Below are 14,573 nucleotides of genomic sequence, written 5' to 3'. Positions count from 1 at the left end.
CAAACTAACACATATTTATCCACTGATACACAGATCAGTAGGGAACGTAGGGTTAAATGCCTTGCTCAGGGTCAACTCAACATGTGAAAGGGGAAAGCTGAAATCGGACCAATTGGAATTGAACTACAAACGGTCTGCTCTACCTTTTCCTTTTCCCTTTTCTATCTAGACACGGGCCAGTATGAAATTCTCACCGTATAATAACCTTGAGTAAAATACCATGGTTTCAATTTATTTACCCGAAACCTTTAAACAAAAAAGTTTAATATGTTAATTAGTACAGTTTTAATAATGTTATGGACAACTTGTATTGAATATTTTCGTTTTGTTATATTGACTGAAAAGGTTGTTTTGCTAATTTTTTTGTAGTTTTCAATTAACGTAGCTGTCATGTGCAAAATATAAATTTTTGCTGTTCATTTCTTTATAGAGTAACAGTATACCAGGCAGATGTTAGCTGGTTATTTAGTCAGGCTATCTGCTCTGGTAGCCAGCCAGAAGTCCGCTGTTAAACAGATATGCATCACAGAGTATCACCATATGTTGCTTGTAGCTTGTTACATTATGAATCATACAATTAAAGAAAGTCTGGTCACTTTGGTATTTATCTGGTATCTCCTTCAAAAGGACTTTAAATCAAAGGAGCGCTATGCCAGAATTTTTTGCAGTTTTAAAAACATATTTTTTTTAACACAGTGGTTTACCTTATGAATGAACTAGCCCATGCCTACTCCTGTCATCTGCCCTTCTTTTTTACTCTCCCTTCCCCTAAAATGCACACATTACCTTGAGCCCAGGGTGCTTAGTGTGGAAAGAGAAAGCAGGACAATGGCCGCCTTTCAGGCTCACAACAGGCCACAGGGGAGGGGGGGGGGAGGGGGGGTGATGGGGTGTTATTGGCTGCTTGTATTTTTATCTACTGTCTTTTCAATCTGTGTAACACAGAGAGATTATTATTGGCATGCCGTGCCACCATGACCGCACAATGAACATGGAGAAGGTGACTTTGCTTGACTCTTATATTAAGGTCAGAGGATCTGCATCACAACACTGAGTTTAAGAAAAATGTTTACATTCTCCTTTTTCTGTCAATATATACAACAAAACTTTTAGATACCCAATTATACTTAAAACATATAGGCTTGAAATGTGAGCTCTGGCTAAAAACTGCCCAATTGCATCATTTCTGAAAGAACAGTGGGCCACACAACCATACATGTGTGCTTCTCAGTCTGGGTGTGAAGACAAATTACCTCATGAGTCATTTACAACTGGCTACAACCGTCAATTAGGTCTTTATTCACAAGCTGGAGATGTGTTCTCTTCTGGGATCTATTCTCCACACTGCTGCCCAGCTAGAAAAACATCCATTCACTCCCCCACAAGCCCTCCTAAAGTTAAATAAGGAAAAACGCAGTGTACGGTCTGAAGTCAGCCTACCATGAAAGGAGTTATCTGTGGAAAATGTGGCTGTCAAAAAACGAGTGGTCTCAAGCGTCCACGTCAAATATTCCAGTCAAATGGAGCAGTGACGAAAGAATAAGATCAACAAAAGGTCTAGTTTATGCTTAGAAAAAATTTTCATATCAGCTGTAGATCTTAAGTGGTTTTTTCCAAGAGCACAGCAGGCACTGGGGGCAATCAGATGTCTCTCAGTAGCGCCCCTCCCTGGTCAGGGGAGGTAGATCTACTCCGTAACAGCTGTTGAAAAGCCTCCATCTTACAGTAGAGAGCAGACAAAATGAAGACGAATATGGTAGTGGCATTTTTCTTAGGCATGAAAGACCAGCTAAGGTGCAGAAAAATGGGATTCAAGCTTGGATTCTGAGTCAATCCTTTTTCAGTGTCTTAAAATAAATAAAAAAATGCCTTTCTGTGTATTAACTGTAAAAGCACCTTTGTTTAGAGAAATACATTATATTTTAGTGATGTGACCTACAGAATAAGCAAAGAATTGAAAATAAATTTATTTTTATAATTCTTGAATATTTTGAGAACAAAGGCAAAAATGGCACCAAATAAACGCATCTGCAAGAAAGCTGACAGGCCAACAAGGAACAAAGAAAGGGGAACATTATTTTTGTCATTCACATACCAGAAAATAAGTTCCATCAAGCTTTGCGCATATGTACGTTGCATAAAATGGTTAATATTTTATTGTTTCAGAGTAGAGCCATATAGAATATTCCCCCACGGACTAAGCGCTGTGGGCGGAAAAAGGGGGCTAAAAGACATATTGCTCTGCTTGGCTGATAACAGCATTTCAGCACTTGATCTGACCTTGGAGTGATTACTCTGAAAACAAAAACATGGACATTAATGTGTGGGGAAAAGTGAGTGAAACAAGCATACCTGAAACGAAGCTGCCATTCAATAGTTTCCCATTTGTCTGCGCAGAAAGGACAAATACTGTTGCTTTTTGATAGATAGGCAAACTTTTTTAATGATTTCTTCCAGGTTAAAACTGTTGAGCTTGGTCAGGCTGAGAAGCATTTATTTAACCATGGACGAACACGTTTTCTTATGTTTTTTAAAAAACCTGGAAGAGTTTTATAAATTGCTCATGCAAGGTCACAGTAAAAGCTTTAAGTCATTAAACGTTTTAATTTTCCAGTCTACACACACAGACGCCCACAAGGAATCTCCTTTCTGTCCAGTTGCAGGCTGCCTTTACAGGATTAGCATATCCACGACTGCAGCCCAGCCACCAGGCACCCCCGGCGACAGGGCGGCTTCTGTCCGCCGCGTAGCACCTCCACAAGGGTCACGGCCAAGAGTCCTCCCCCCTCTTCCACGGCGCACTGAAGAACAGCTGCTCTGCCAAAGCACATTGACTAAGCATTGACTACTGCCTGCTGGACTCATTTTCCACCTAATTGTGACAAGAAAATAAAAATTTAAACAGAATTTCCAGGTCTAGAGAGAAAATATAAGGTGGCATTTAAAGTAAAACAAAAATTACATTTGCAACACTGCTGTTATAGTTGTTGCTGGGGCTTTTTTTCCCCTTCTATCGTTTCTTGTTTTAATTGTCTACAGCCTGGCTCTCGTTTCGTACTCCCTCCACTCCATATTTGGCTGCCGTTCGTGTTCGACAATGTCACAGACCTAAAAAAAGGGGGCAATTAAGGAGAACTTCCAAGAAAAATAGAGCAGAGAAGGGGAAAACAAAACCATGGAAACAATGTGCTCATTAATGTGGATCCAATTTTTAAAACAAAATGTTTTTAGAATTTTGCTACAATTCAAATTTTACATTCAAATTTTACAGCAGCCTAATATTTTAGTGATACGTTTCTCGTAGGCATGGGCCAAGATGATAATCTCAAGTAAAAATAATACCAGCTATTAAAACAGAAATTAAAAACCAAATAAGAAAGCTTTTTCGGTTTTATTTGCAACAGAAAAGAATCAATTATACCTACTGCGGCAAACACAAAGTATTAATTACTACAATTATATTTAATGCTACCTATAATATGTATTTATAGTTATTTTGATTTTGATACTTGGATACAAGCAAAAATATAAAATAAAACTAGACTTCTTAGTCGTTCCGCTCTTTACAGAGTAAAAGAAATAAAACAAACTAATTTTTATCTGGGTAATAAGTTAGGCTATCAGCTTTGCTAGACCCTGCAGTTAGTTGTAGAGCTGCACAATACAATGAATTGCAGTTGTCATCTCAAAAATCACAATCGCAAAAGACTGCTTAAACAGAATATTTGGTAGGATATTATAATTCACGTGTCTTGCATTTATGCTCTGCATATCTAAAATATATTTGGTCAGTTAGACGGACACCTGATGTATATTTCTAATGGCAGAGATGCTAACTGAGAGCTGTGGGAATATTATATATAATACATAATATAAGTCATTGTAGCAATTGTTTTGTAATATTATCAACATTAATTTTTTTCCTGATATCATGCAACCTGATTTGGCTGCTTAGCAGATATCCTATTCGTACCTTGCCAACTTTAGTTTTAAAACACCTTAATAGAAGTAAAGGGTTAGGGTTAGGGCTCTCTTAGTTTCCAAGTTTTATGCACACATAAATATTTACACACAAATGATTTTTGTTTTTTGTTTTGTAACTGAAGGAAAAGTAAAACAACACTGAGCAGCAACAAGTGAGGTAGGAGCATCACTGCGCTATTCTCTCGAAACAGCCAAAGAAAACTCTGGAGACTCCAGCACTTTCTCTGGCATCTCAGAAAAGGAAATGAAGAAAATGTAGTAACTATATGACAGAAAATTTTAGCAGTTTTGAATCCATAACATCATCTTGTTTTGCCTTGATATAGGAAACCAAATCCTGCCTAGTTACTTGACTAACCATTTAGTTACATGTTAAGCAAACTACACCCACATAATCTTTGCAGGTAACCACAATTTGTTTAATGACAGGAAGCAAAAAGTTTAAAAATAAAATAAATATTTGATTATACTTGTATCAGTGAATATGAGGGCAACAAAACAATCTCTGTTAGAACCTTGACTCAGAATTACTTTAAAAGCACAGACACCTTTAGACCCAAAAAACATACACAGACATAGACAAAGCAGAGGTAAACTGCAAAAAAAAAAGCACGAAGACACCACAAACACAGCTACCAAGTGGCTAATAAGACATCTTCAGTTACAGTACATTAAACTTCCTCACAAGGCAGCAGTTTTTACTGTCATATTATGCAGTAAAATACAAATCACCTTGAAAAGATGCGTTAACAAAACATCTGCCTGCTTTGCTAATAACTCCTTACCCTTCAAAGAGAGTTATTAGTTGCTACTTTTACATTCACAAGCCAACTTTCTGCTTCATTACTTCTCACCGTATGCGCGTGACCTCTCACTCAGAGTGAGTATGACCTCTGAGCCTCTTTCCCTCCCATCTAACCGTGGAGGGACTCTGAAAATATCTAATTGTATTCTTTTATTCTCTGTGCCTGGCAATAAGAGCAGGAGGCAGGCGAGGGAAGAGAGCGACAGAGAGTTGTCTGAGAGCTGAGAGGTAAAACGGGAGGAAAGGGTGGAGAGATAGGAAGAAAAAAGGTAAAGGAAAGTGCCGTATTTTTGAAATCACAACCGAGATACAATGAGATCCTGACGCTTCCCTGTTAGTCTAAATAAATGAGATAACAGACAAAATAATGGTCATTTTCATACTGGGAGATGTCAGGAGTTCTTACATGACTCTTAACCAGCACTCAGAGTTAGTTTTTGATATTACACTTTTTTTGCAATAAATTACTAAATTTCCGCCAAAAAAGAAGAAGAAAAAAAAGAAAGCATGAGTGTGCCAAAGCAGCAGAAAATTAAGGCGTTATTCAGAAAACCACAGCAAGAAGTTCCTGGTCTCATGCTGTTGTTGTGAAACAAAATGTTGGAGTAAAGCCAGCGACACAGCAAGAAACCCCACCTCAGCCTCATTTGAAATTACCCACCTCACAAACACACAGTAGAAACAGCCACTGTGGCACTGCCAACACAAATAACAACACTCCAGACTTACAGAGCAATAATCTGCGTTATACAATAATTCTGACCATTAAAAAAAACTATGCATAAAAACGTTTCACCATTAAGCTAAGGTTTTATTTAAAATTCCTTGTTTGATACTAATTAAAATTTGAGCTGCGGTGTGTTTTGTCAACCAGAGTTGAGGTCAAAAGTAAAACTAACTCTGCCACATTCATTTTCTTTTTTGTCTGTGTCCAGAAAAGACTTTCCACACCAATTTAGCATATTACAGCTAGACGGTTCCATGGAGACTTTCTTGTGGTTACTACATAATGTTTCGAACTCCTAATTTAGTAGCAGAAATGACAAAGTTTTCAATACTATTTTAGTGCACATTAACTTTTTCACTTCTGGATTTCTTTCTGTGCATTTCAGGTGAATAAGTGGACAACCAGAGATGCACCAGTCAATAAGCCAATTATCGCCTTAATTGGCTATAACATTTTTCCTGTTTATCAACTAGGCACTTCCAATATTTTTAGTCTATAAACACAACAACCAGCAGCATGTACTTTTAAGTACTTTTCTGAGTTTGTTAAACAAACTCTGATAAATGCAGGAGCCAAAAGCTTTGATGCATAAATGGGAATACTTCACTTTCTGTTTGACATAAAACAACTAAATCTATCAGAGCCTGATTATATACATGTTTGTATTCATTAATGGGATGATCTTGTAATTCCTTCATTTCTGTTCTAAACTACTAAATGCATAAAGGAAACTGAAGCACATTGTTCCTCTTTTTTCCAGTATTGTTTTTTATATGTTATAGAAACATTAAATAAACCAGAATCTGTCTAAATCAGAATCTGCAGGTCAGATCTCGGATATCGGAAAACCATTTCGGCCGCCAAAAGCATGATTAGTGCATCTCTAAAGCTTAATTTTTTTTAAATAAATGAAACCAAAATAGATTTTACTATAAAACTAAACTTAAAACTAGAGATTTAGTTTGATGGATTATAGAAAATGCATTTTCACATAGTGGAAAATAACCCAATAGCTACTTTTTCTTCAAGTAGTAAAACAAACAAGCAAGCTCTAAGTGCATATGGTCCGCTAACAAAGAGCATTGTTAAATGAGGAAAAAAAACACTGAAGTGATTAATTAAACTACATGCTAAAAATCATCATGACAAATCCCATGATTACATATTTTCTGCCATCATATGTATCGTGTTTTTGGCTCAGTGTGCCTGTTTGTGTGCATGAACGCTCTCCAAAGCAGCCGTGCTCTCAGTGAGACTGTTCAGCCTTAGTTAAAGAAAAAAAAAAAGAAACAGACACAGCCAAGTTCCAGGTCCGCGCCAATTTTCTACAGTAATGCAGCTGGAAAGGGACTCAATATTTATTAACTGACTCATCAATACGATAAGTTTGCTAACTCTCCCCCTCTGTGCTTTAAAGTTACCTCTCTGGCTTCTCATCTGCTGCAGGGCTCTGAGACAAACAAACTCCACTCAGAGTAAAGTAGCACAGACTGTTACAGAGCTGCAGCCTCTGTGAAAACCTGTTTCCTTTCCTCAGGCGAATTTCAATCTGAGAAACAGATGAGGCTCAGGAAACTATCTATTACTCAGGTTTTACTGGGGTTCAAAGAAAGCGGAGCATATAGATCAGAGTAATATCAGAATTGACTCTGCGTCAGTTCCTGTTAATGGGTCACAACTGAGATTAGCAGCAGATTTTTTTTAAATCTCCATTTTTCCTCCTTTATAGAAAGTGGGAAAACTTGTCACATCTGGAAGGTATCAAGTCAACTAAGCGGCCCGTCAACTCAAAACTTAGTTTTTTTGGTTGAGAAAAAAATAGTACAGCGCAGTGAATGTGTGTCTATCAATGGCAGGAATCAAGATCTAACTCAATAGTGTGTTTTCCTCCATTAAAGACAGTGCTCAATTAACAAATAGTCAGGGTAAGTCTGGGTATGGGCACCCAGACCACACCAGTCATGCTCCACAGTTTATCAGGCTGGGAATCTACACACCCAGCTAAGACTGGCCCCCCGACTCCAGCCAGGAACCTATACAGTCGCCCCTCCGTGTTTACACCCTGGCCGCTAATGGTTTCAAGCAATAAGTCGTGTTTTATCAAACTTTAAACTCAGTGTAAATAGTTGCTCAACAAATTCACCGTGTGCCATTAATGATTTTGCACACTAGGAGAGATTTTTTGGTCTACAAATAAAACACTAAGTGCTGGTGGCAGTTGAGTGAAAGGTCTCAGAAAACTCTGCCAGGCGGCGATCAGACTTAATAAGCCGGGGACAAGGCTGTACAGTGTGCTCCATGAGGGACTTTTGGAAGGAAATGCTGTCTGGACAAACAGTTTACACAATCTTGACTGAAAAAGCAACAAGGTTTCGCATCTGAAAAACTTTTTGGAAGATGTCTGATCTTATTCAACAACTTTTAAATTCCTATCTGAAGTGTATGATATATTTCCTTATTTGTGGCACACAGCTGTCTTTTTTTTTTTTTTTTTTGTTAAACTTTTTACTTTTTTGATTTTTCTGTATCTTCAGCATGTTTAGAATACCCGTTTGAAAGTTTGTGTTTTCGGGCATCACATCAGGACCTTTGGGCTTAAAAGAGCAGTCTAGTCCTCACCAGAACATAAACCAAGAGTATGTAAACCCTTGTTTAAACTGTAACTTTGTCCATTTTTCAGAACATCAAAAAATAAGCCACAAAAAAACAAATAATTTCACCATTCAGCCTTTTAAATTTTTTTTCCTGTATATTTTAATTTTCTTTCACTTTTTCTACTAAAGGTTTAAAGAAACACCTCTATTAATTTTGTTTAATTTCCCACAGCACAGAGGTGGTTCGATGAAATTACAGATAACATACTTCTGTTCTGCACAGTTACAAAAAATTATAATAATAATAGAAACTGTATGTAATTATCTGAAAAACAATTATTCTAATCTGATTTTTCTTTTTCTTCTTGAAAGATCTTTACAAAAAGGTTTCTGGAACTATGTAAGGATTTTTAACTAAAAGGAACAAAAAAAGTTTTAAAAGTTTGAGCACAATTATTTTTTATATACTATATATCACATTTGGGCTTTGGTTTGCTTACATTTTAGGTATTTATGTTGATATTTTGTAAGCAAAATCCAATGCAACTTTTATCACTCAACTCAGGGCACAAGAGCGTTAAAATAGGCTTGTTTGCACAAGCACAGGTTTTCTGAAATCTGACTAAAACTTTTACAAAACACTTCAAATCTACATCAATAGAGAGCAACCCTGACACGCTTGGCTGGTATATTTTCACTACAGTCGAAAGTTTTAGACTGATTCCCAGTTCGGAGTCGGACGCGAGAAAATCCAAGATTTGCGATGATCTGACTCTACTGGCTGAAAACAGACCTGGTGTAGAATTACCAGAAATAAATGCAAATGGGCCTTAGTTTATGGGTTATGTCTCGAAAGACGCACGGCAAAGAAAATTAAACCCAACAAACAGATGTCTTTTACTATCCTCAGTCTGATTGTACCTGAAGAATCTGACTGCGCAGAATAAAGAATGACGGTTCATTATGAGTGGAGATAGAAAGAAAGAGAAACATCACCCACTCTCAGCGGAGAAGCCTGCTCAATGCGCGGCTACACTTACTTGGTGTTGGTCCGGTTCCAGAAAACGGCGTAGCGGTCGGCGACCACTTTGGATCCGGGCTCCTGGCTTAGAACACACATCAGCAGCACCAGGAAGACCAAGAGGACCATTTCCACTTGCAGCATCACTACAGCAAAACTTCGTAGTCTAATCCGCCTCAATTGATCGCTCGGTAGGATCAGATAAGAGTGTGTGTGGGGGGTGGAGGTAGGATACGGGGCGCCTGAACCGGGACAGGTGACCTGGTCTAAGTCACATGTGGACCAGTGTTTCTGTTGCAGATCTGGCAACGTTACAACAACAAAGAAAGAAACATGCGAAGGGAAAGAGGCAGGTGTAATCATTCAATGGGGAGGACAGATGAGGTGACACTTGTTCAGGTAAACCGAAACATGAAGTTACAAAATTAAAGGCGTCAATAGTCCAGATGATAACATGCGCTTTATTTCCTGCTGAATTGTCCGCACGGATGAATCCAGACAGAATATGTGCCCCCCTTCTGATGCAAAAACAACTGAGAACAGCGCAGAAAGCCACAAATGCGCAGCAGAACACTCGTTGTCTCCTGTGTCGCTGTACAGTGTCAACCCCCCCCCGGGGCGCTTTCTGGGTGTAGCCTGTGTCAGGGCCACAGTGACAACTGCTCAACTCTTCACTCCAACCGCAAAAAGCGCAGACAGAAAGGGTCTTAATGTGGTCCAATGACGCTGTGAGAGCGCACGTCAGATGTCCACGTTATTATCCCGGTAACTTTCTGAAGCCATGCAGTCAGTCAGTGCGTGCGGGGGGAAAAGATGAATGGCAGCGTTAGATCACCGTGTTAAACAAACCCAAAACAAACAAAAAATAAAACACTGTCATCCTCTTCGCAGTGATCCGCCGGAGGTGTCACGGCCGAGGCGGGGAGGAGTCCGTCTCTGTGGCCGCGTTGTGTTTTTTTCTCTCTCTCCCTTCTGGAGACGCTCTTTTTTATCTCCGCATTCCAAAGCGTGCTCCTCATATATAAGCCATCACGCAACGTGCGGGAGTGGAAAAAACGCAGCGCTCTCCCATGTGCGTGCTCTGTTGTCGTCCCTCCCGTTCTTTTTGTTTTCCTGTTTTTTTTGTTGTTGTTTTTTTTTTCTTGTGTTTTTAGGGGGTTGGGGGTAAAACGCCGGGACACGCAGGGACTGACTGAGGAGGCATCAGCTCCAAGCAAGCAACCTCCAGACGCCGACTGAGAGAGTGGGTTTGGTTACGGCGGAGCGGGGGATAGTCTCATTGGTTTGCGACGATTTGAATGGGCGTGACTCTAATAGACATAAGCCCCGCCCACTTTTAAGAACCGAGGTAATTCAATTAGAGAAAGGTAGAGCTGGAATGAAGCAGAGAAGAAGCAGAGAAGAGAGGTCCCCAGGACAGGGAGCGCTTTTTAGATTCTCCTAGATTTTTAGATCCAGCAGATATACTCCGCTCGGCGCTATTTAATTACATGCAACCGGACCCGGCGGAACGAAGAAAAAAAGGAGCATGGCTTCAGTTTATACCTCTTTCCATTTAATAGAAACTGAGCTTGTTTTCAAGAAATACAAATAGCAAATGTGCAAATATTATATGTAAATGGTATACAGAGATTGGTACTGTATTTATTTAACATAGTGTTACACTTATTTTTCACTTATTCATATTCATTCTTTCCAGATTTATCTGTTTAAGCAATTATCATTTTATTCTATTTTATACTTTTTCTATATTTCAGATTTATATTTAAACTATGTGTAAAAGCATAATCCCCCAATGCGATAAATCAAGTATTCTACATCTGATAAAAAAAAAGAAAAAAAAGTTCTACTTATAACGTTAATTATTTGAAGTATCGTGTTATTCAGTACTTTTTTTAATGTAATAACTTTTTCACTGTAGTTTACAGTTTTTGTTCCATTGGTGTCACATTTAAAGTTTAATATATAACCCACATTGTTTTTATTTTGCTATTAGCGACAATTAATGTGAGCTTGATTATAACGTTAGAAAAACTTGTTTTTCACAAGTTGAGTTACAGGCAGTGCCTCAAGTCTGTCTGTGCAAAAAAAAAAAAAAAAGAAGTGGTGGCAATGGAGGCTGAAATGATGGGTTCCAGCATCCCGAAAGCCCAGCAGCTGTGAATCCCTGATTCGGCCTGAGATGAGAAGCAAGCTGTATGCATGCAATTGAAATCCTCACACAAAGCTTCACAACAAGGGCAGAGACAACCCAAAGTTGTATGAATCCTAAAGCTAAATTTGAACTGGGGGCCCATTTTTGTACAAAATTGATGGTTTACATATTGTGCATTTTACACCGTGGCGGTATTTGATATTGGCAATATGTATCACTGCTCAGTGCAGCAGAGAATGTTTTGTCAGTTATGCCTCCACCAAGGTATATCCTTATGAATAAATATATAAACTTAGTAAAAGTTAAGAACTGTTATAAGACTTGTGGTTGGAAAATGTTCTGCTGGAGCAAGAATTTAAGTTTGTATCCAGCTTTGACTAATTTAGCAACAGCACTAATGCTAAAATCAAACTTGCCAGCAAGCTGAGCCTCTTCCGGCAGCCAATGAACTATACATCTTGGCTACAGTTGTCAGGTTAAATGTTTACATACCACCTTGTAACAATACATTTGAAAGGTTGGAACCAGCTTTAGCTATTGCCACAACAGAAATATGAATTAAAATCTACCCATATAAAATGTATGCAAATCAATGCAGCAGTTTTGTTTTTGGTTAAATTTGTTGTAACATTACACATGAACGTAGTTTGAATTTGCTTTCATTTAGCAGAAAATGATCCTGTGTTGATATTTAGATTGTATGAGGCACAGTTTTGCTACTCTAAAAAATAGGTAGGGTAAGTGGTAGGAGGAAACATAAGAGGCCCTTTTCATTTGCTTTTCAGTTATGTCTGATGTTGCACACTTTAATACAAACTCCAGCAGAGCAACCATGGAAAATCTTTGATTATTTTTTAACAGTTACATTGTCTGCATGCAGCAGAAATGATAAAACTGTTGAAGTAGCAGTTAATTATATCTGTAAAGATGTTATGAACTATTAAAATTTTTCTTAGTATAAGCAGCCAATTTAGTTATTTCGTTATTTCTTAACTGCTAAATAACATTTAAAAATTCATTCTTCATTTTTAAACTTAGCACTCAGAACTGTCGGGAGAGAATTCAGAAGTAGGCTTAATCTTGGCAGACATGTCTATAAATCAATGGCTTTAAAATTGATTTTTGTGTTAATGTTAATGTGTTTTTGTAACTTTAAGGAGCATTCCAGAGTTTGCATAAAACATTAATGGCATTTATATATATATAAATATATATATATATATATATATATGTATATATATATATATATATATATATATATGTACGCATGAATACATTCAAAAGTGGCTTTTGTATCATTGCATTGTAATGTCTAGGAAATCAGATACTGTTACATCTAAATGTCTGTGTTTTTAGTGCGACAGGTGCTGTTGGCCATCAAGTGAGCAGACGAGGAGGAGAAAAATTGGAGAAAAAAAGGCATAAGGAGGTTAAGAGGGCAGCTAATATTTTAAGATAATCCTCTTGACCTGTTCTGTTCCTCTTGTGTAAACTTAAGATTGTTCGCTTGCAGCTATCGCTGCACACACTGACAAGAGGGCGCTCTTGCTGCAACCAGACATAAATACTATCATGTCACCACATATACTCTGGGAAGTGTCCCTTTTTTACTCTACTTTTGCAGAACATACATATAAGAGAAAAGACACTATCAGCTACCAGATGAGGAGGGATGGGAAGGTCAGCCAAGAGGTCAGCTGACATTGTTGTTTTCACAGCCACTGTACAGCAGTGTCTGCATTCCTCTCCTGTTGAGCCTCATCACTGACTAATGTGCACACAAAAAAGCTGATAACAGGCACGTTTAACTGATTTTACACTCAGCATACACCCCAGCTGCTTTTACTTTCTCCCAATCATGCTCATCCTCTTCTTAACCTACTGTCACACTCAAAGTGTTTGTAATAAAATGTTTTTTATTTATCCATATATTCCACCAGAACAAAATGTTTCTATATATAAAATACTGTTAATTTTTCTATTTGTCTGATGAATAAAAAGAACATTGTTTTTTTATGAGCCACAGGGAATGCATTTATTTTTGTTATACACATGTACAATTACAATTAAGGTTATGAAATGAAATGAAAAGAAAAGAAAAAAAACAGAACTATGATATATTTATTTTTTAGAAAGATAACAGTTTACAATACTAATATATTTTTCCTCACTTTTTCTCTCCCATTTGCTTCTGCTTATTTATTAGTGCAACTCACACTTTATGGACAAAATAACTTGTTATTCTCAATAAAAGCCATTTGACTTTTATAGTCTAATTTGATTTGAGTCAAGCTTTTGGTAATGTCTTTTCATAAGATAACTGGCTTCATCAAGAGCTTCACTTTGATTTATCAAAGTCATTCTGTCCAAAAATGACAAGGATCTGGCTTGAAGCCTGAGGTTTTTCCCCATGCACACATAGCCAGGGTCAGGGGACGGATGGGATGGGATGGGATGGGATGGGATGGAGAAAATGAGTGTCTGGCAAGGTGGTGGGATGATTTATAACTTTTATTAACATTACCGTTCTTTTGTGATCGGGGCAATTAGTGAGCAAATCATAACAATGGCTCATTAAAAGAGGTGAAAACGCAGCTCTGTTTTCCTTGTGTAAGAATGGCGGGTCTGGCACACCAACAAGCAATTACAGACATGAAAGGGACCCTTTGAAAGGCTTCTTTTGAAAATGTCTACCAATTAACGTTCTATAACCTGCATGAAAAAACGTCAAATTATCGAAACATAAATTAAAACTATGCTTTCACGTTTTTTGAATAGAGATTTCCTGAATCTTTCTAGATGTGAATTTCATTAATTATGAAATAAACTCTAAATCAAATAATGGATATCATAAAGAGACTGGGATTGCTTGCTTTTCATGTTATAAGCCACAACAGGTTGGAGTTAAATTTATGTTTAAGACCATTAGAATAGGGGCTGCACGGTGGTGCAGTTGGTAGCACTGTTGCCTTGCAGCAAGAAGGTCCTGGGTTCAATTCCCAACCAGGGGTCTTTCTGAATGGAGTTTGCATGTTCTCCTTGTGCATGCATGGGTTCTTACCGGGTACTCTGGCTTCCTCCCACAGTCCAAAGACATGCCTGTTAGGTTAATTGGTCACTATAAATTGCCCTTAGGGGTATGAATGAGTGTGTGCATGGTTGTTTGTGTGTTGCCCTGCGATGGACTAGCGACCTGTCCAGGGTGTACCCTGCCTCTCGCCCATAGACTGCTGGAGATAGGCACCAGCTCCCCCGCAACCCACTATGGAATAAGCGGTAGAAAATGA

The 14,573-nt window shown here is 38.1% G+C and overlaps 1 protein-coding gene across 2 annotated transcripts in view; it reads right to left on the bottom strand.

Annotated features, from left to right (window-relative positions):
* Window positions 1-10,373, bottom strand: part of efna5b (ephrin-A5b) — a 177,729-nt gene extending 167,356 nt beyond the window's left edge. Inside the window, exon 1 of one of the 2 annotated variants that reach the window (XM_047380183.1) lies at window positions 9,151-10,373. In XM_047380183.1, the coding sequence (XP_047236139.1) occupies window positions 9,151-9,494 (344 nt within the window). In that variant the 5' untranslated portion in view covers window positions 9,495-10,373. The remainder of the gene's footprint in view (window positions 1-9,150) is intronic. The other variant, XM_047380184.1, reaches the window with a different exon arrangement.
* Window positions 10,374-14,573: the final 4,200 nt, after the last annotated feature.

This window comes from Girardinichthys multiradiatus, chromosome 12 (genome assembly GCF_021462225.1).
Source record: "Girardinichthys multiradiatus isolate DD_20200921_A chromosome 12, DD_fGirMul_XY1, whole genome shotgun sequence".
Taxonomy (NCBI): Eukaryota; Metazoa; Chordata; class Actinopteri; order Cyprinodontiformes; family Goodeidae; genus Girardinichthys; species Girardinichthys multiradiatus.
The sequence above is the reverse complement of the archived record's forward strand: the minus strand, read 5'-3'. Positions and strand labels throughout refer to the sequence as shown.